The sequence below is a fragment of the Schistocerca serialis genome, chromosome 2, assembly GCF_023864345.2.
Source record: "Schistocerca serialis cubense isolate TAMUIC-IGC-003099 chromosome 2, iqSchSeri2.2, whole genome shotgun sequence".
NCBI lineage: Eukaryota > Metazoa > Arthropoda > Insecta > Orthoptera > Acrididae > Schistocerca > Schistocerca serialis.
Genome location: NC_064639.1, coordinates 226,180,358 through 226,203,272, shown reverse-complemented (window position 1 = coordinate 226,203,272; position 22,915 = coordinate 226,180,358). Strand labels below are relative to the sequence as shown.

The following is a 22,915-nucleotide window of genomic DNA, read 5'->3' as shown; positions in this document are numbered from 1 at the left end:
CCTGGTCTAGCACACAGTTTGAATCTGAGAGGAAGTTCCGAATCACCTTAAAATTTGTTTCATTACGTTGGTATTTTTAGAGAAAATACTTACCTACATTTGAAGTCTGTTTACAGTACATTACTGCTATGCAGCTTTACGGTAAACTCTACTGCTTTCCATACAGCAGACAGGCATCATCAATCCTTGAGTCTAGATAGTTAGATAACTTGTCAAAAAGGAAATGGTTAGTTAGACACGTGTTGTGTGGTCCAGTTATAGGATATTCGGAGAAGCTGGCTATGCGTGAATAGCACTTTTTAATTCACACGTCCAACAACTGGCTTAACGCTGTTTCAGTCAGTCGTCCTTTCAAACAGTAACATACGGAAACCTGGTATATATTGACGTATTGAAAACCTCATTAACTGGATACTGGGAACGTAGGAAATCTCCAAATGTAGGAAGGAATCGCAAGACATTGCATATCCCGTTAGACCACTCGTGGTGATGAGATTAGCAGCGAAAACTGAGGGGAAAAACGTTTTCCACTATAATCATAACAAATTTTGAAGCTTTCAGTGTGTTTCAGGATTGCAAAACATGGTCGTACTTCTAGATACCGGAGAAGAGTAAAGGAATCAATAAAAAAATCTCAGTTTTTGTCAAGTGTGCCCCTGTTCCTCATATTTTTCAAGTTTATTCGTATGAAATATAAAATCAGTGAAAAAACAATCTAGACCGCGATGGTTATTTTATTAATATGACTGGTTTCGGCCTAGTCTTAGACCATCTTCATACAGCACCAACAGCAAAAGTTGACGATGTTAATTTAACTCAGTCGTTGAGCAGTTTCAGCGACTGAGGTTAAATGACTGTTCTACAAATTGTCAGCTTCAGCTGATGGTGCTGTCTGAAAATAGCCTAAGACTAGGCTGAAAGCAGTAGTTCTAATAAAATAACCATCGCGATCTAGACTATTTTTCACTGATTTTATATAGCTTCCAAAATAGCCGTTTCCCAAAAATGTTACCAAAAATTTTGTATATGAAACTGGTTGCAGGATACTCAGCGGCAACGCTTTCATTACTTGTACATACTATCTTCATTCCTTACGAGTAAACTACTGTAAAGTATACCTACTAGTGCAGTACTCCATGATTTGTTACACAGCCTTTTCCTGAGTACTTCCAATCTTCCAGCCCATACCGCACTGGACAACGCTCCAGGCCGGCCGCGGTGGTCTAGCGGTTCTAGGCGCGCAGTCCGGAACCACGCGGCTGCTACGGTCGCAGGTTCGAATCCTGCCTCGGGCATGGATGTGTGTGATGTCCTTGGGTTAGTTAGGCTTAAGTAGTTCTATGTTCTAGGGGACTGATGACCACAGATGTTAAGTCCCATAGTGCTCAGAGCCACCATTTGAACCACAACGCTCCAGGCTCCCGAAGAAATCGGCAGACCTGTATGGGAAGATGATGTTTTGTTGCAATGTCAGCATTCCTGAGGAAGCGTGGAAACAAGGATGTAAGTATAATAAAGGTTTTCTTCGTAACGGCTACGAGGACCCCACCATCGGAAGTCATGTACTTTTAGGTAGGTTGACTGACTCATCTATGCGGTAAATTATAACCCGCTCCGTACTGTTTACGTACGCTATTTTAGCGCTAATGTGGGAGATTAACGAAATACACAGTCGTTCTTTCGCGGTCGTACTACTGATGAAGCCAATCGATTCGCAGTAGCCTTTCGGCTGTTTCTATGGTTACAAAACAAACGCTGTAGTGAGAGCGCGTTCAGTCGGTGAGCAAACAGCTACGAGATGGGCGATGAAGTAAAAGAGGCGCAACCTTCCTTCGTGTACCAGCCGAAGCGCAAAGTATGGGACATCAAGGAGAGGGTACAGTTCCCCGAGCTATTCAGAAGCACTGATTCAATACACCCCAGCTACACTGGCTTTATTCTCCCGTAGTAAGTATACCTTATTTGGGATTAAGCATTACAGTTCACACCACTGGATTTCCGTTTACTTCTTCACGTTGGTTAATTTCTCTAATTAATGTAAAGGTTCCGATCATAGAATATCTGTTAGTTTAGTGATTCACCTTAAAGATGTTAGTTGTCGATTAAGAGTTGAACCTAATGAGTTCAGTAAGGGGGAAGTTTCTGATTGTTGCAAGTAGTTCAACATAAAACTTTGATGATTAACTAAAGTATCAATAAACTTAGTTTTGGGAGAGATTTGCATATATGCTTCTCTTTAAACGATAGGTTTTACCTAACTTTTTGTGAAAAAATTGGAAATACGAGCAGCATGTTGTAAACAGAATTCATAGTTCTCACTAATTAGAGCCTATAGGTCATACGTAATAAACTTTCAAGAAAGTTAGTTTCATACGAGGAATATAATACCTCAAACATAAAAAAGGTTTATTATATAATATAGTGTCATCTCCTACGTTTGTTACCGCGGATGCACTGTAGTACATTAACGCGAAAATAAAACTTTAAACTGTACACTCAGGGCACTATTACAAGAAGATTAAAGTCTTTTGATACTAGCTGAAATTACCAACTTCAACTGTTGCTTTTTTCCCGTAGGAGAGCAGAAGCAATATGATAAACACAAAAGTATTCATTATCTATTCGAGAGCCTTTCGTTGTCTCCTTACCTGAGAAAAGTTGTCCACTTTACTCGCTCCTAGGTAGTACAGGTGAAAGCTGGACAATAAATTGTAATTTTCTACGAGTTTAGAAAGTCTGTATCTGCCAAATGCAGTTTCTTGCCAAACTGTAGCAGGGTGGATTGCCGAAACAAGAGAAATCTGAACACGTTACCTACCAGGTAGGAGGAAAACAGTTTACATACGAGATTCAACTGTATGCAGCACGTACCAGTCTACACAGAAAAAAATTTTGGAAGAAAGTTCATACCATCTTAAAATTATAATTAGTTTTTACTTTAAAAAATTCATTTACGCAACATCTCCGCACTGGTCCTACACTAAGACAATTTACTTTTAAACTCCAAGAATATATCTTGTTATAATGAAACAGGTACATTTTCCAAAGGTCGCAGTAAATGAAATAGTTTGAAGTTTAAAAGAGACGACTATCTGAATTGGCAATATTGCTTAGTTCAGAACGATTTCCTCTTATGGCGACTGTTGATGTACGACGTTTTTTTTCTTACCTCAAGATAATAATACTAAAAGATACATTCAATTTCATTAGTTGTGTTACACTTTGCCATGTTTTTTAACTGATAGATCAGTCATTTTGTCAAGATTCCATTCATGTTGTGTTTGGCATCTAGGATCAAAAAGTCCTTCTTAAGAAATATTTAACAACGGAGCTTTATTCTTTAGCCTAAGTGTATGGAACCATTTCATCAGTGTTCATAACGCCGCTTTCAGAACTTCCAAACATTTTAATATTTACGTACAATAAACAAAATACCGCCAAGATCTCGACGATATTTTGCATTTGTATCGCTGGGAACATCATTGGAAGCCCCTCATAATGGCAATTTTTAAACGTAATTCGCCTTCTTTTGAGTAGCGTGTAGACCTACTAATTTTTCACCTCTAGGCATCGATTATGCCCAAATCGTCTAGAGTTTGTTTTCCACATTCTCATCTTCACCTGGTGCTAAAAGGTTTTCGCCTCTTACGCTCATTCCAGTGTGAAACTTGTTATCCTTCTACATCTCAGCACGTGTCGCATTAACGTAGCCCTTCTTGTCGCAACTTTTGCCGTGTATATTTTTCCTTCTCGAGTTTCCCCCGTACCTCTTCGTCTTGCTCGTCATCTGTCCACTTAAATTTTAAAGTTAACTGAATTTTCCGTCGGTACTTGGCGGACAATGATAACATTATTAAAAATTATATTTATTCGTTTACGAATCGGCTTTTGATTGCGAGATTCAGCTCTCACCTGACGGTGGCCTAAGGAGCCGAAGTGTTTAACATTTACTATTATTACTTAAATTTGAACATACTTCGGCAGTATTGCCTTTCCAGTGCTTCTAGGTTCTTCTTTAGTTTTCTCGTAGTTAACTGTTCAGACCAGTACACTGCTGTGCTGCAGACGTACAGCCCAAGAGTCTTTTTTCTTATTTCATTGCTACTAGAGCCCACATTACCTGTTGAATCTCTACGTCCCTGCCCCAGTTTGTTTTTGGTACGTTCATGTGATGTAATCTTGCTTTCTTTTACTGTTGTGGTTTTCCCAGTTCTGATGTTTTGGCAATAGTTTGGTTTCCTCTTGATTCGTCCTACATGTTACATATACTATCACTTCCGTTCGATAGTTTATTTAAGTCTTCTCGACTATCGTTTAGAAGGGTTACAACATCTTACATCACAGGCGAAGAAAATATGTATGTCTTTCAGTGTTAAGTCACTTCTTGCTAGATGTCTGATTACCTTGTGCATCAGCTAGACTGAACTAAGCCTTTTGCAGGTCTCATAATTCGTACATTTCTGCTAATGATTCGCGAGAAAAAACAAAAGTGACAGTTTGCGTAAAACCGGTTTCAGAAATAGCCTTCGAAAGCAAGTATTCCGTTACGATACACACTTTTGCAAGCTTTATAGTCGTCAGTCAACAAGAATCGATAAATTATATACTTCAAGTTATGCAGACATGGGGAAGCAGGTATTAATTTAACAAAGATACTTCCGACAAACAGCAAACGTAGTTCCAGGTATGAAGAATGAAATGAAATGATCGTATGGCATTGTTGGCCGGGAGGCCCCATGCGGGGAAGTTCGGCCGCTGTATTGCAAGTCCTTTTTAGCTGACGCCACTTCGGCGACTTGCGAGTCAATGATGATGAAAGACACACACCACACCCAGTCATCACGAGGCATAGAAAATCCCTGACCCCGCCGGGAATCGAACCCGGGACCCCGTGCGCGGGAAGCGAGAACGCTACCGCATGGCCACGAACTGCAGACAATGTCTGCATAGCTCCTGCCGCTTACATTTATTTGAATCTGCTTGCTGTATTCAAACCTTGGTCTCCTCTATAACTTTACTTCCCTCTTACTAGAAAATCAACTATGCCTATTCCCATCCTTTATTCTATTAAAATATCCCTTCTTTTTGTCAAGTTGTACCACAGATCTCTTTTGTCTTCAGTTCTATTCAGTACCTCTTCGTTAGGAACTCTATATACCTTCCTACTCTTCAGCATTTTTCTGTAATTCCGTATATCGAAGCTTCTATTTTTTTTTTCGTTTTACTGTTTATTGTCCACGTATCACTTCCATACAACGCTGCATTCCAGGCAAATATGTCCAAAAAGTCTTCCTAGCGCTTAAGGGGGTAGCCCTTTTTGAACGCATGAAAAGTAAGTGATATTCGTGATTTTTTTCGAGTAAAATAAAAAGTAATGCTTAATGTGTTGATATGATTTTATTCCTTACACTTTTGTCTTTAGGATTTTTTTTCCCACATCGGAGGCTTGCTGTAAACTCCGCGACCTGGTGGAAGGACCCCCTACAGCTGGAACATTTGTTATCGGCGGGAATTCCCGAAGCCCTCCTGCTGGACTTGTAGCAAAATAATCACAGGACCATACTGAAATCCTTCCAGACCCATAAGAACGTCCTCCTCCATCTTCTTTGTGGCCATGGTGGTCTTGCGAGCCTCTTTGGCAACTTCTATCATTCGCTCTTCTGATCGCTCGATATGATTTTTGTCCGCTTTTGTGGAGAAGTTTTAACAGGGTGGTCCGATATCATGTTCGAGCACGTCCATAATTTTCATAATGCCTGTTAGCACGTCGTTGGAATTACAAGCTGCCACATTGGCCGCAATGTCAACATTCTTTTCCCCGCTGTGATTGGTTTTCGGAGATAGTTTTTCACAAATCGTCTTGTAACTCGATAAAGGGTTTCTGGCGAACTTGGGATGAACACAGCAATAAAGTGGACATTCCTGGAATGTTTTAGGCAAAAACAATCGATTTTCTGAAATCTTCAAAGAGGACTACTCCCTTAAACACATGTTCGATGTAACATATTTCTATTTTTCAGAATAGCTTCTCTTGTCATTGCCAGCCTGCAGTTAATATCTTCTTTTCTTCTGCCCCCATCCGTTATTTTTCTGCCTGAATAAGAAAACTCGTCAACTGATTTCAGCATCTCCTTTCCTGTTATAATTCCGCCAGCATCACCTGACTTAATTCGACCACACTACATTACTCTTGTTCTACTTTTACTGGTGCTCATCTTGTAACCTGTTTTCAAGAATCTGTACTTTCAGTCTCTCATCGGCAAACCTTAAAGTTTTAATTTCTTCTCCATGTACTTCTTTTTTTCTGCTTGTGTCGTTGCTTTTTCTTTGCTACTTGTCATAGATCGCGACAGGACAAAATGGAGGACAGGCTCCAACCCTACGCCACATCTTTCTCAACCACTGCTGAAATTCCATATGTTTTGACTACTGTAACTGCAGTGTTGTTTCTACAGATAACCTATCTCTCTCTACATTTTGCTCCCGATGATTTCAGAATTTGACAGAGTGTTTTCCAGTTAATAGCTTCAAAAGTATTTTCTAAGCTTGCAAATAATACGCGATGTGATTAGAAAGTAATGGGACTCTTTGTTTTTCTTAAAGAACCTTTGTTTGTTCATCAACATCAACTATGTTCTCCTCAAATATAATGCACTTGTGCCAGCGCTTTTTCCAGTCTTGGAAGCTCTTCTGAACTCACTTTTCGTCACATTGTGCAGCTCCTTCAGCGATTCTGTTTTTATTTCATGAATGGTGGCAAAACGACGTCCTTCCACGGTTCTCTTCAACCTCGGAGTAGAAAGAAGTCGCAGTGGGCTATGTCTGGCGGATACGGTGGCTGAGGCCATATAACGGTTTTGTTTTTCACCAGAAAATCACGAACAAACATTGAGGTGCGAGCGGAAGCATTATCATGATGTAATTTCCACGAGTGGTTTTGCCACAGCTTTGCTCTTTTTTTTCCGGACTGCTTCACACAGACGGCTCATAACTTCCAGCTGGTAGTCCTTATTGACCGTACTACCACAAGGCGGCAACTCATGATGGACCTGTCACGCTGTAATCGAAGGAGACGAAGCTAGAAATGTGATCGAACTTGTCGAATTTCTTTCGATCTTGGCTTTTCAGGCAGTTTACATTGGAAAGATTGGGCCACAGTTTCGACTTCATACCCGTACACCCATGTTTCGTCACCTGTTACAACCCGCGTTAGAAATTCTCGATCTTTGTCTACTTCATTCAGTAATTCGTGAGCGATGTCTACGAGACGTAGTTTTTGACCGAAATTCAATAATTTCGGAAGAAACTGCTGCTGCACGTTTCATGCTCAAAACATTTTTAAAAAAATTGCTTGGCATGAGCCAGAGGATATACCGACATCATCAGAAATCTCTCTAATGGTGATTCGGCGATTTTCATGGAACAATTTTCTTTACTTCTTCGACAACGTTGTCAGTAATTGATGTGGTAGGGAGTCAACGGCGGTGAGCGTCTTCAACGTCTTTTAGACCCTCTTTGAAACATTTATACCAGACTTAATTCTTTAATTCTTGTCTTCCTCATAGTAGATTCGCCAAAAGCCGCAGTCAGCATTTCGTATGCGGTTCTGCACTTCATTCAATTAATGATGCAGAATTTAACGCAAATTCTTGATCCATCTTTCTCGGAAGTGAAAGCTCGCCGATCTTTCGAAGGCACGTACAACAATACACTAAATATTCGGAACAGCTTAAAATGCAGACATGCGTCAGGGAATGTGTAGCAGCAAGATAAAAAATACGAGACTCGGATGTATAGAGCGCGCGGAATTTAAAAAAAAATGTTTTTCTCTTTCTTCATTTATTTTGTGAGAAAGGTCACAAGATCACTATTACCTCTAGTGTCCATAACAAGCGACGTGCGCAGTAATTAGCACACTGAATTCGAATCCGGGAGGACGACCATTCAAATCCCCGTGCAGCCATCCAGGTTTAAGTTTACTGTGATTTCCCTAAATGGCTGAAGGCAAATACCAGGATAATTCTTTTGAAACAGCATCGGCAGTTTCCTTTACCATTTCTCCCTAATTCGAACTTGTGTTCCGTGTCTAATGACCTCGGGACGTTAATCACTAATCTTCTTTCCTTCCTTCCTGCGAGTGTCCATATGAAATGATCGTGTGGCAACATAACCGAATGATACACATCAGTTGCTTCAAAAGTCGCCTGCGGAAACTATATCTACAAGCAGTGCTTCTGAATGTAATAAGATCAAGCCTAGTAGTATTGTGAGAAGCAATAACGACGGAAATGTTGCTGTGAAACTAAATATGCTGTCAAGACTTTTGAAGAGTGCTGTGAAATGTGAGTACTGCAATTGTGAAGATAGTGTTGACATTTCTGAGGACATTTCAGCAAGGAAGGGTTTTTCAAGTCGGTTAGTGATTGCCTGTAACTCGTGTAAGATGCACAGTGATACTGTGACTTCGCCATTAACTGATAGTCGACATTACAGTGTAAATACTCAGCTTGCTTATGCGATGCTATGTATTGGAAGGGGAAGGAGAGCTGCCCAGACATTTTGTGTAGTGATGGATTTGCCTCCACCTCTGCTGAGGTTTGACAGGTACAGTAAATTAATACATAATGCTTTATGTGGTGTAAGTGAACATTCAATGAAATGAGTAGCAGAAGAAGCAATAGCCTAGTATGAGAATACAGACATTGTAGCAGCATTTGATGCATCCTGGCAGAAGAGAGGTCATACTTCTCTGAATGGGGCTGTAACTGCCACATTTATTGGAACTGGTAAGATACTAGATTATGAATGTCTAAGAAAGCACTACCAGGGTTGTTCAAGTAAGTTTATTGGCATCCATGTTTGTGTAAAGAACTTTGATGGCCCAAGTGGAAATGGCCCAAGTGGAAACATGGAAACGAAAAGAGTTCTAAACATTTTTAGAAGATCAGAGGTCAGTCGTGGTGTGAGATATGTAGGCTACCTTGGGGACAGAGACTGTAAAGGACACACTACTGTTGTTAATGACAGACCATAAGGGGACACACTGATAGAAAAGCTTGAATGTGTTGGGCATGTGCAAAAAAGAATGGGAGCTTGGCTGAGAAAATTATGTAAAGACTTCAGTGGAGAGAAATTGTCAGACAGAAAACACATAGGTGGTCCAGGTCGTCTACAAAAAGTGAAATTAGTTCTTTGACTCAATATTACAGACTAGCAAGAAGGAGAAATGTAGGAGATTTGGTGAACATGTGACGAGCTATTTGAGCAACATGGTTTCACAGAGTGCCAACAGATGAAACCCCACAGCATGGCTTGTGTCCAAAAGGGGACGATTCGTCGTGTAAGTACTGGTTCAGCAATGCTACAGGCATACAATGTACCCACAAGCATTCCTTACCACTTGCTGTAATGGAGGCAATTAGGCCTATATATAGGGATTGGCAAATAAAAATCTTATGAGGAAATGTATGCATGGTCTCTCTCAGAATGCAAATGAAAGCTTCAACAGCTGTATATGGGAGAAAATACCCTAAAATGTATTTGATGGGCTGACAGTGCTGAAGACTGGTGTAATGGATGCAATAATAACATTCAGTGATGGTGCAATTTCAAGGATCAATATTATGAAGAAATTGAACATCCAGATGGGAAGAAATATGGCTTCAGCTCTAACTGCTATTGATGAGCGGCGGATATCCGAAGCAGAGACAGCTGCAGAAGCTGCTACCAAGGGGTCAAAGGATAAAGAAAAGAATGAAAAGAGAGTATGGAGGATAAGGAAACAGGACAACTGGAGTATGCAGCTGGAATGTTCTACGTGAGCATAGTGGCAAGTTAATAAATCTTTAAATCTTCTTTTGCGATTTACTGAAAACCTGAATTTTTATCATTCAGGTACACTTTTCTCCTAAATGACTAAGGTTAAACTCACAAAACTGGAACAGATATTTAGAATGACCTCTACCTCCCTTGCCTACTATTTCCTGAAAAATTTATAACATGATGATGATGTCGGTGATATATGAGCTACATTTTTAAATATTTTTGTTGTAGTAAAATAAATTACTTGCCTTTTTCACAGATCAGCACCAGGGCAGGAAATTGGAGGCATAAAACACTTTGTGAATGTTGTATGTACTCTGACTTTTTTTCCAAGCTGTGCAGTCAGTGGTTCCAAAGAAAATGGTACCGCGGTGAAAAAGTGTTCCGTTTTTTATACTATTATCGATATTGTTGTCAGTTCCAATATATAATAAATACCGCAATGATTTTTTGGGAAATGCTTTGACTAATGACCCTAATTGTGTGTAAACTTTTGAGCTATCTCTCATTTATAGATCAGCTGGACTGTGAGCGTGAAGATAATGTTAAAAAAGCAGCCCGTTCAGGGGCGTTCCCCTTAAAGGGTCGTTACAAAAAAGGAACTTAAACTCTTGGGTTATGGAGTGTCCCTGTCACCTGGAGTGACAGGCGTGCCAAAAATTCGAGAAATAGCTTCAGTAGATATTTAAACAGACGTGACAAGTCTCCGAAGGGTTGAGACTACAAATTACAGCGAGTTGTTGGAGTGAGCTGCCGGCAGAATCCAGTTTATGAGCGTAGATAGTGAGTCATACTTCATTCGTCCGGATGACGACGCGTGTTGGGCATACCTCTCTGGGCTTCGAGGAGGCGCGCCAGCCCCAGATCGAATCAACAAGTTCCCAGGTTCAAGGTCCCGGTCTAGCACACATTTTTAATCTATCAGCAAGTTGTAAGAGCAATTTCCATGCAAGGAACGGTGTAAGATTCCGTCGCCAATGTTTCAGGATCCATAATCATATAACCCCATGAAGATTCCTTCTGTTTTGTTCAGCCATGCATCATATTTTATTTTTTGAAATTTCTCTAGGTGTATGACACTAAAGAAATAACAATTCCAAGGGATGAAACTTCCTGGCAGATTAAAACTGTGTGCCGGACCGAGACTCGAACTCGGGACCTTTGCCCTTCGCAGGCAAGTGCTCTAGCAACTGAGTTACCCAAACACGACTCACGCTCCGTCCTCGCAGCTTTAATTCCGCCAGTTCCTCGTCTCCTACCTTCCAAACTTCAGAGAAGCTCTCCTGTGAACCTCTCCGATGTAGAGTGAAAATTTCATTCTAGAAACATCCCCCAGGCTGTGGCTAAGCCATTTCTCCGCAATATCCTTTCTTCCAGGAGTGCTAGTTCTGCAAGGTTCGCAGGAGAGCTTCTGTGAAGTTTGGAAGGTAGGAGACGAGTTACTGGCGGAATTAAAGTTGTGAGGACGGGGCGTGAGTCGTACTGGGGTAGCTCAGTTGGTAGGGCACTTGCTCGCGAAAGGCAAAGGTCCCGAGTTCGAGTCTCGGTCCAGCACACAGTTTTAATCTGCCAGGAAGTTTCATATCAGCGCACACTCTGCTGTAGAGTGAAAACTTCATTCTAATTCCAAGGAATCTTTAAAATCATCAAGACGATGATTTAACTACAAATTGTTCAAAAAAGGTTCAAATGGCTCTGAGCGCTGTGGGACTCAACAGCTATGGTCATCAGTCCCCTAGAACTTAGAACTACTTAAACCTAACTAACCTAAGGACATCACACAACACCCAGTCATCACGAGGCAGAGAAAATCCCTGACCCCTCCGGGAATCGAACCCGGGAACCCGGGCGTGGGAAGCGAGAACGCTACCGCACGACCACGAGCTGCGGACTCTACAAATGGTGTAGAGCTACGTTTATTGGGGGAGAACTCAAATTGTCTCTAATGTCGATCCGTGGTTTTGCATATCCGCCAATAGGCTATTTAGAAACATAGCCATTGAAGTGCCCACGGCCAACCGGAAGGTGACTGTTTTCAAATGTCGCGGCATTTCCTGCCAGTAGAAGCTTCCATAGTAAGCGACTGCTCTGATCCTAGGTCTCAGTCTCTCCAGTTCATGACCTGGAAGTCGTCTTCCTAACATGGTAGCTAGAGTTTGAATATAAGAATCAAGGTTTCATTTAGTGCTCATTTGCGGTTGACGGCGATCTCACCCTCGATCGAAATATTTGCATTTACGGCAGTTTGTATCGAAAGCAGTTGTGTCTGTATGCTTAACTACTGCGATATACTCAGTGCAGAAACACAGTAGGTTCCGAACTTGATGCAACAGTACAGGAAACGCTGCAAACAAGTAATGTAAATGCACAGGGACGCTACTCACAGGGCAACGGTCCTATCCGATATGTCAAATCTTACCCTCAAATTTTTCGCACTGGAAGAATACTTCGAAACAGATGTACTGTCAAAATTTTAGCTGCTAAGGAGCTGACGCTGACGCTAAACATACGGACCTGAACCATGGCCCGAGGTATGGGGTCTAAGCTTAGTATAGCTGTTCCTCCAAGATCCTAATGGGTTGGAATGGTGTTGCCTCTCGTTCTGGATGGTCCTTGCGTGTTGCCTGGTCGTAGATCCTGGTTGCCAGCATGCAGGCATGCTGGCGGTGACGTTGGATGTTCCTGTGGTACTAGGTGTTCTTCCCATCTCGCGCTATGTTGTTCAGCGCGGACTCCAGCTCGGGTGTGAGCTTCTTCTCTCCATCTCCGAATTCTTTCTTCATCCGCGCGACCGCGTCCTCCAAGATGAAGCCCCAGTCCCGCGGCGTGAAGATCGGGTTCGAGTTTATGGTGTGGAGGTCGTTCTTCGTGACGAATTCGAACATAATTGCCCGATATCCGCCACGAAGCTCGAACGGCCGGTGTGGAAGCGGTGGCTTCCGTTTCCCTTCCGCTTGCGCCAAAAGGTACGCTTTTCGCTGGACGTCGTACCGCCCATCTCGCACCATGGTCGCGATCTTCTTCAGGACCGCTGGGAGGTTGGTGACGTCCGGGAAGGGGATGGTTTCGGAGTACATCCCTCCCCACTCTTGTTTGTCCTGCTGCTGCTTCTTCTTCTCCGCAACCGGCTGTGGCGGCGGCGGCGGCGGGACAGGCTGCACCACGTCCATGGGCGTCTCTCCGGTTTCCTGTATTGCTACAGGTTCCGGGGCGACGTCCGTTTGCGTGGACACGTCCACCCCAGCTTGTCGTACCACCGTAGGGTGGCATCAGGGGCGGGTGGCTTCTTTTGCAGCGTTCTTATTTCTTCCCGCAACTCTTGCAGCTGCCGGTGAAGACCGACGATCTCCTGCATTGCCGCTCTCTTTGCCGCCATCGTGGCTTTGAGGGCGGCCACGGTCTCGTCGGCGGCGGCGCTGGGCGGGATTGCGGCCGTCCCGTTTCCCCCTTTGAGAGGGGGTGGCGGGACGGCTGCTCCTCAATAAATCAGAAGCAGCCAAATGTGTACTTTCTGATTCAAAAGCTGAAGGAGGAGGCAGTGAATGCTATTTTTGAAATTAAAAAAGATTCCATTGGCCTATCTCTTCAAAAAAGAAAGAAAAGGTACACAGATCTTGACAAAAGATTGAAAGACATTATGAAAACATATGAAGACACTGGAGATTTAAAAAGGTATTTAAAATCTCTAGCCTTTTTACAAAAAATTGAATAAGAAATTACGATTGATAAGAAAAAAGGTTATCAATTTGCTACTGTAATGTCGAACAGCAACAACAACAACAAAAACAACACAAAATAAACAAGAACAATAACAACAAAAACAACAAAAAATAAATAAAATGAAAAAATGAAAAAAAAATTAAACATGCCTATGTACTACGTGCATAGCCAGTCCTAAGCCTGGATAAAATGTGAAGGGATGTTCTTATTTTCATGTCAGTGGGATAGTTCACGGTTTCGATATTTATTTGTAGTCGGAAACAAGAGCGTCAACACGGAGGGGGTCTAGAGATTCGAAAAGTTGGATGACAAAAAATTTACCGTTCTATGTGAAAAATTCTGGGATTTGCTGTGGGCCTTAAAAATATTGTTGTTTTATAACGGTATGTGTAAATACAGCACACATTTTACCAGCATCAATAATTTCGCAAAGTTAACTTGCCGATTCTTGAGTTTCGTCATATATGTCATACGAAACTAATTATTTGTATTTCACAAAAGTACGCTTTTAACGGTATTTCTAAAGTTCTGGTACAAAATCTGCTATTTACTGAATTTTTAACTCAACAAAACTGAAATTTTACTTGGTAAATTTCTTACATAACATGGTCACTCGTCCAGTGAAGCTTCCAGAATTTTGGTGAGGAAGGCCGAATGAGGACTCACACACCTGGTTGCCCAATTTTCTGTCAGAGTCTTTTAAACACGATCATATTTGCCTTTATTGTGCTCCAACAGGAGCATTTTTCAGCTGATTATTATGTAGTTCATTTTATAAAGATGAAATTCCAACTAGATGAACTCTGGTGGAGTCATCTGTATGAAGCAAAGAATTTTATCATCAGTAGACATCAAGAACATTACTCTAATTATCGAGACTTTATACGCCGCATCTAACCATAGGAAAATATTCTGTAATTACATTCAGATGAACACGCCCATTGTCGCGTAAATCCTTATCTAATTAATGACAGTAAACCCAGCGTTACCCGGATATTTATTTATCCCAGTTTTATGTCAGTTCATCCCCTCTTCCCTCATCTCTCTTGTCCATTTAGTCCTATCTCGTCTCTCTATCCACCTCCTCCTTCTGCCCTTCCGTCTCTTTCCATCTCCTCCATCTGCCCCCCTCTCTCACAACACTTCCTCCTCCTCTCCATCCTCCTCTCCTTCTCCATCCATCTTCCCATCTCTGTCCACCTCCTCCTCCACTTTTTCTAATAGTACATCAAATTCACAATAACACTCCTAATTTATGTATTTATTACAGTGTTCCATTAGTCATTCACCACCTTCCCCCTTTCTCTGTTTACCTGCTGCTCCCTCTCTCTTTTAATCTGCTTCTCTCACTTCTCTGGATGCACCTCCTCCCCCTTCTCCGCGCCTATCACGTTCTCCTCTCTCTGTATATCTCCTCCTCGCCTCTGCCATGCCATCTCCTCTTTCCCCATCTATGAAAAAATACGTATATCTGCCAACTTTCATTCTGATTGACGAAACGATGTTGAATTTATTTAAAGGTAGGCCAACCCTCCGCCATCCAGCATACGTTGGCTTGTATAAATGCCTTCACCACGAAAACATACATACATGAGCCAACTCCCAAGCTGATCAGTCAAACAGCGTGTAATTCTGTTGTAAGGTACCCTCCGCCATACACCGTATGAAATTTCACGTAGACGGTGAGGTTCCCCTTGTTTTGAAGATCAAATGTACAAAATTTCATCAAGATCGGAGCAACACTGTGGATTTTGTTCAAACCCGTAAGTAAAGTACCCTCCACCATGCACTGAACGAAGTTTTATATAGACAGTGACCTTCCTCTTGGTTTGGGAAATAGGGATTCATTTTTATACACCCCGCTCGCCATTTGCCGACTTAGTTGAGAAACATAAATAATAGATTCGAACAACAGAAATCATGTAATGATTTCTGTCGTATAAGGGGCAACATAGCTATTAGATAATAGCAACGAGATTACGAGAGCAGTCACTTTCAGTGTTACGTAAAATAACGTTATACCTTGTAAATTATCACGACACAAAACGAAGATGATAAGCAATGTGGGACTTCCTTCCGTTTGCGTCCGAAACTCTCGAACTCTTGTGCGGTGAGGAGGGTGGGAGGGGACAGCAAGGGGAGCCTCTTTTGCCGGCCCGGGCCTCTGACAGGTTTAGTGCGCCCCTGCTCATAGGAAACCCCACGGTAGGAACCCCCACGACACCCACTGAGCCACCTTTACAATAACAGGCCGCAAAAGAAACGAACACCTTGTCCTGTACAATAAGAAACGTGCAGACCTTCTTTGACCTTTCTCGACGTATGTCGTCAATCCTATGTGATAAGGATTCCACACCACACAACAGTAGTCCAAAAGAGGACGGACAAGTGTAGTGTAGGCAGTCTCTTAAGTAGAACTGTTGCATATTAATATTGTTCTGCCAACAAAATGAAGTCTTTGGTTTGCCTTCCTAACAACATTTTCTATGGGTTCTTTCCTATTTAAGTTGTTCATAATTGAATTCCTAGATATTCAGTTGAATTTACAGCCCTTAGATTTGATTGATTTATCACGTATAGTCCAGTCAAATAGCAGATATACCTTGGTAGGACATGTTCTGAGACATCGAGGGATCACCAATTTAGTATTGGAGGGCAGCGTGGAGGGTAAAAATCGTAGAGGGAGACCAAGAGATGAATACATTAAAGAGATTCAGAAGGATGTAGATTTCAGTAGGTACTGGGAGATGAAGAAGCTTGCACAGGATAGAGTAGCATGGAGAGCTGCATCAAACCAGTCTCAGGACTGAAGACCACAACAACAACAACACCTTGCAAAAGGTGGGTAGAAGAGTTTATTTTTTCAACTCGTTCATATGGTTGGAAAGATTAGAAAACCGAGTTTTTCCAACAAAATTTCGCTTGGGAAAACTTTCTGCAGTCAAAAAAGTTGGAGATTTCAGTCCTTTTTTCAGTTTTTTCAAAATATCTCTGTTTCATTTGCGCCTATCGCTTTGACGTTTCGTTTCTTTTTTAAACAGCACAAAATTCTCTACAAATTTTATTCTTGCCATTTTTTTCTACTCCCAATATCTAAGGCGCTACAGCGCCTCAAAAAATACTAATTTTTCAAATTTTGAGCATAGTGGCAAGATACCTTATTTTTGAACACTATTTTTTCAGTTTCTGTTTGTGTAGTATAAATACATTATACATCATGTTATATGTTGGAATTCACCACCTCACTTTCAGGTATTCAATTTCTCTGTATGCAACATGAGGATTGCTGGGCACCCAACTATTGTGATTCTTACATCACTGCCTGAAGTTCACTATGGGCCACCTCAGCCCTGGTATTTGTAAAACTATAAATATAAAAATACATCATTAAGACACACACACACACACACACACACACACACACACACACACACATACACAAAATAAATTGTCTCAGGAAACTGAACTATTATTATCTGCAATAGGCAACCTAATTAGGTAGGTAATTATTCTTGTATATAAAAGCCACACAGTTGACATTAAAAATAAGTAGCTTTATTACAATTAAAATGCATTGTAAGTTACTAAAAAATGTTGACAGTTCTGGGTGCGTAATACTTGGAATATCGCACTTTAGCCCACTTGAGACAGATATGAGCATCACTTCCAACGTTTTGATGGGCCAGGTTCCTCAGTGTCACCAGAAATACCTTGATACGGATTCAGGGTCTGTACATAGAGTTGATCCCAGATTGACCTCTTCTTTAAACAGCGAGTCAGGCGCAGCAAGTTCGTTGATTTCGTCAGCATTTTCCTCAACATCCTCCATAACATCTTCTTCACTGTCTTCATATAATTTTGGCACGCTTTCACAGTTGACCCCAATACATTTCTTGCAAATTGAAGAACATTTCAAACTCGCTTTTCTGCAGGAGCACACTCCGCCACAGTTCAGCTTGCATGAGCATGAGACAATGTGAAGAAGTGCTTCAGGTGCTGGATCTTGGCTCATTATAATGGGTATTGGACCGTGGTCACTGTAATTCCAGCCCCATTTCTCAGGAGGTTTCCAATTTCCCATCCAACTTTGGACTTGTTGGTAAGTCCGCAACGAATGATGTGCAGCATCTTGTGTAGGTGGCAACCGTGCAAGATTCAGTTTGCTTTTTGTGGCAGACTTGGCGAATAGTTGGTACCGCAAATGGTCTGGTGTGTGGGAACTGCTGATACCTCCACTATACAATGCGATAGTAACCTGTTCTCCTGCTATTATTATTTCTTCACGGGTAGCATGTGGTTTATTGAACGTGCAAAGCTCAGAGGTTAGGTGTTAATTTTTCGCAACAATATTGCAGCACTAATTTTTCCTTGACCAAAAAAAGCGGATGTTGTATCACATCCGCTAAAGGCGTGAGTGAACAGAATATATTCACTGTCAAACTTGTAAGATGCAGTGGAAAACCACTTGCCTTCTGCATTTCCTCTTCCTGGCTTTAAGAAAAATAAGTTTTCAATGCCTTGCCCCAAACCGGTCATGAGCACAAGCAGGTCAACAACTTCTCCTACAATGACAACACTTCCAAAATCTTTGGTTCTTGAAATGGCAGATGTTACAATCATAGCGTTTGCATCTTCTTGTGCCTGGTGCACTTCAATGCTACACTCCAGAAATTCCTTTTTAAGAAGTGTGATCAAACGCATCTTGTTTCGTTCGTTGTCCTGAGGGACTTGGTTCACCATCTCTGATTCAACCACAACGTCAACTGAAGAATGTTTTTTGGACCTACGAATCCTCTCAGCACTCTTTGTGCTACATTTGTCTCTCTCACATGGATACCCATTAAATACAATAGTAAATGGAGATCCAAAATGACGTTGCAGGTAAGAAACATAGCTTTTTGGGCTATTGACTTGAAGCAAACATTTCGAGTCGAAGTCACTTTGTGGATAAGGTACCCTCCATCAATGACAAAAAATTTACTCGGTCCACCTGACTTCACATCTTCCACTGGAACGAAGGCATTGTAGAATGAAGATTTTATTCCTTTTCGCATGCCTTTTCCTGAGAATAGGGACATTAGGTAAAGAGCAAGTACATATTTCAGAAAGGCTTTTAACTCTTCTTCACTTTGTTTCATTAAACAAATCCTTTGGAAAAGAGTTAAAGGATCAACAGGAGTAGTTTTAGTGCTCCCAGCTTTCACAGAATTGCACGCAGAAAGGAGAGTCACAACTTTATCTTTTCTACGGAACTTTACATTGTGGAAATTGTCGCCAACTGTTCTTTTCAACCCTTTTTCCCCCTCTTCGTGACACATATGACAATTAACATCCTCCGTTCCGACAACACCACTGCTGATAGACATTATAAAATCACTTTCAGGGAAGGGAGGGTGCACTGAAAACCATTCACGCAGCTTACGCAAGTCTGTGCCATCTCGTTCGATGCGTCAACTTCTTGCAACTACATGCTGTTCTGATGTTACTGCGCTCACTTCGCAATACGACTCAATTTCTTCACAAATGTTCTGCATGTGAATCATACCTAATGTCCATCTGGTTAATACGCTATCCGTAATTCCTCGGCCAGAAGTAAGTCCTCCAGAACTTTTCATGGTTCTCATCAATGTTTGTTCTATAGTCATGTCAGAAGGAACCCCTGACCAATACTTTTCTGATCGCCGGATTGTGAAATGTTCTTTCGTTGTGAACTTCTCATATTCTGATAAATCCATTTTTTCCTCGAGTTTCAACATATCCTGTAAGTAGAGGTGGCCACTTTTAGCGTACATAAGATGTCCAGCTGAATGGAAGTAGAGAAGCATTTTTCGCACGCTCTCAAGATGAAGTTTCCTATTGCCTGATCGATCCGTTTCAATAAATTGTTTCATGAGAGTGACCATCTTGTAGTACTGAACCCATAATTTTGCTGTGGATCCCTTACTTTCAATCGTTTTCAGGGCAGTTACAAATTTTTTTATGACTTGTTCCCTGAGAACACTGGTATCCTGGCCAAATGACAGTTCTGACTCACCACAAGGAGAAGACAAGTCATCCAATGTCCCACGTTCATCTTCTGTTAGCTCAATGTGATCCCACATATAGAGATGGGTCGAACTCGTTCATTCCCGTGAACTACTTCATTCATTTCAGTCTTTGCCGTGAAGCGTTCAAATGAAGTAGTTCTTTCATGAAGTACGGAAGGCTGGCGAAGTTGCCCAGTTCGCCGCTCAGCCGCGGCTATGCTCGCTTCGCCTCGCTCGTACAATAAAGCTTCGTAATACTTCATAATTTTACCAACAGATGGCCGAACTATGCAGTAACGTGCACGCAACGTTTTACGCTCTTACAGTGTCTGAGAGTTAAATAGAGCATGGTCGAAGGGGACAAAGGAAAGATAAACAGAGAAACCTGTCACATATAAAGAAGGTATTACATTTAATCTTGCTCGACATTTTCTCATGAAGCGCCCAAGTCTTTATCTGCCAAGTGAAACCTTATTTGTTGTATTCATGGACTGAAAACTAGGGCTACCAACGAAATGCAGTCCAATTTTGTTCCTTTTAAAATTTAATCCAAAACAGAATGAGTATGTTAACCACTGTTACAAAGTCTATATACCTACGTTAAGTAATTATTCAGAAGTTTTCCTGTAGATTTTATTTTTGTTGAGAATAATAACCCTCCAAATTCAAAACGTAAACTGCCACCCGTAGTCATTGGTATGATTTCAGGTAAAATCCCTCTTTATTTTCTTTGGAAAGCAGTTTTTGTGTCTGTTCACTCTTATACAATGGCTAGTAACTCGCGATCGCGTAAAAGCAGTGAAATTTGTGGTTTCTTCGCCGATTTAGGTGATGGGAAAGCAAAGTGCAATTGTTGTTCTAAGTGTATTTCATATAAAGGAGGAAATACATTTAATCTAGCTCGTCATGTTCGAGAGCTGCATCCAACAGTGTCATTGTCAGTCAGGCGCTTAGCGCCCCCTGCTCCTGCATCTTCCAATATTTCTTGGACAAAAAACCCGGACAATCCGGAACCAACATCAGCAAATGCCAGAAGCGAACAGCAGTTGGCGCCAGAAAATAACAGTATCACTTCAGTATCAGAAAGCAGACATCAATATCACGGAACATTACCTATGTATTTTCCGAAACCTCTTTCTAACAAAAGAAATCAGGAGATAGATTTCGCACTTCTGCAGACTGTTGTAAAGGATTATTTGCCCTTCAACATAGTGGAAAGCAAACATTTCCAAAGTTTTGCAGCAAACTGAATGGTGCTTACAGAATGCCATCTCGGAACACCATTTCCTATGCACTGCTACAATAACAGTACACCATGATGAAAGAAATTGTGAGAGTCAAAATTAATTCTGCGGAAGCGGTTGTGCTGACAATGGATGGGTGGACCTCAACTACAAATGAGAGTTATTTGTCGGTGACAGCACACTACGTTAAAGACCTGGAGCTGGCGTCTTCTCTCCTAGAGTGCTTTAAATACGATGAAAGGCACACGTCAGAAAAACTCTCGGAAGAACTGCTACGTGTCACAAGGGAATGGGGCATTCAAGAAAAAGTCGTGTGTGTTGTCAGCGACAATGCTGCTAATATTGTGGCAGCTGTAAGACTCACAGCCTGGAAACACATCCCCTGCTTTGCGCACACACTCAATTTAATTGTTCAGAATGGGCTTCCGCACATTCAACCCATTCTGAATAAAGTAAAAAAAAATTGTTGAATTTTTTAAAAGAAGTTCGCAGGCCTGCACGAAACTGAAAAAGATGCAGGCACAGTTAAAAGAGCAAGTTCTGACACTAAAACAGGACACTGTTACAAGATGGAATTCAACCTATGATATGCTGCGAAGAATAATCGAGGTTAAGAATTCCCTAATGACAGTTATCACTCTGAATTATCTGGATCTTCCAAATCTGACTGCAGCGGACATTGCAAGTGTAACACAAGCCTGTGACCTGTTGAAAGTTTTCAAAGACCGCACTGAGAAAATGTTAAGTGAAAATGTTGTCACTGCTTCTAAAGTTATACTCCTTAGTCGCTCGTTGAAAAAATGGTGTTGCAGGTTTGTTAATAACACTGAAATTCATGTAGACGTGCAACAGATGGCCGAAAAGTTAGCTGAAGACCTACAACGACGATTTAGAAATATAGAGGAAAATTCCATTTTCGCGGAAGCAACTGCACTGGATCCCCGGTTCAAATTACATGGTTTTTCTGATAAAAATTCTGCTGGGAAGGTGAAATTAAACCTGATCAGGCACTGTGAGAAATTTGTGACGAACACATCCACTGCTACTCCAACAATCTCAGTTCCAACCACTGAATCTACTTCTAGTCTCTGGCTCGAATTTGATGAAGTATTTTCCAGGCTGCAGAGTAATCCACACCCGAGAGCTGCTGCAATAGTGGAAGTGGACAAATACTTACAAGAGTCCCTGCTACAGAGACAAGGCAATCCACTTCAGTGGTGGTCTGAACGGCTGTCAGTATACCCCTTGCTCTTTGAACTTGCAAAAATACGACTGTGTATTGTCACAACCTCCACGCCGTGTGAAAGAGTGTTCTCGAAGGCAGGACACCTTATAACTGACAGAAGAAATCGCCTGACAGGAAAAAAAGTGGAACAAATCATGTTTTTAAACGGAAATCTCTGAAGATTCACCAAATTCGTTGATGTTTATTCAAAAATATATATGTGTATTTTTTTAAAAATTTAATTAGGACAATCCTCAAATTGACATTTAGTGTAACTATTTCAATAATGTGTACGAGATAAACATTCCTACATGAACGATTATCTTTCAAGCGTGGATTGCGCGCATGCTTCAGTTCCAGACTCACAAGGTAAGCATTTTATTTTCATGTTGGCTGTGCGTGCTCACACAGCCAGCCTCTTCGTTTGTATTTTAATATTCATTTGTCTGCAAGCGCTGCCAACGGTAGCTTACCCGTAGACGCGAAGTATAACTGCACAAATAGTCGCGGGTAATGATGTCAGCACTGCAGGAAGGAGCTGACGCTACCTTCCCCTCGCCCCTCACCGCCACAACCCCTCATAACCCAATCGTTCCCCACAAACATCGCGCGATTCGTTGACTGGCAGTAGAGGGAGGACTGAAGTAAAGGGGAATGAGTGACGTAGCGCCGATGTACTGGGGGAGGGAGAGGGGAAGAGAGTGAGTGAACTAGAAAAAAGTGTGGAGTGTGGTATCTGTGAAGAGTTTGAAGTACCAGTTCATTGAAACTGAGTGGTTAGTTCACACTTCACTAGAGTGAAGCGTTCATTTGAACGGTTCATTCACTAGCTCCCCATCACTACCCACATACTGATTTTCAGCACCACAACATATACT

General features: G+C 41.6%; 1 protein-coding gene across 1 annotated transcript in view; it reads left to right on the top strand.

Annotated features, from left to right (window-relative positions):
* Nucleotides 1–1,796: 1,796 nt before the first annotated feature.
* LOC126455493 (uncharacterized) overlaps nucleotides 1,797–22,915 on the top strand; it is a 57,564-nt gene continuing 36,445 nt past the window's right edge. Inside the window, exon 1 of the mRNA XM_050091244.1 lies at nucleotides 1,797–1,947. Coding sequence (XP_049947201.1) covers nucleotides 1,799–1,947 — 149 coding nt within the window. The 5' untranslated portion in view covers nucleotides 1,797–1,798. The remainder of the gene's footprint in view (nucleotides 1,948–22,915) is intronic.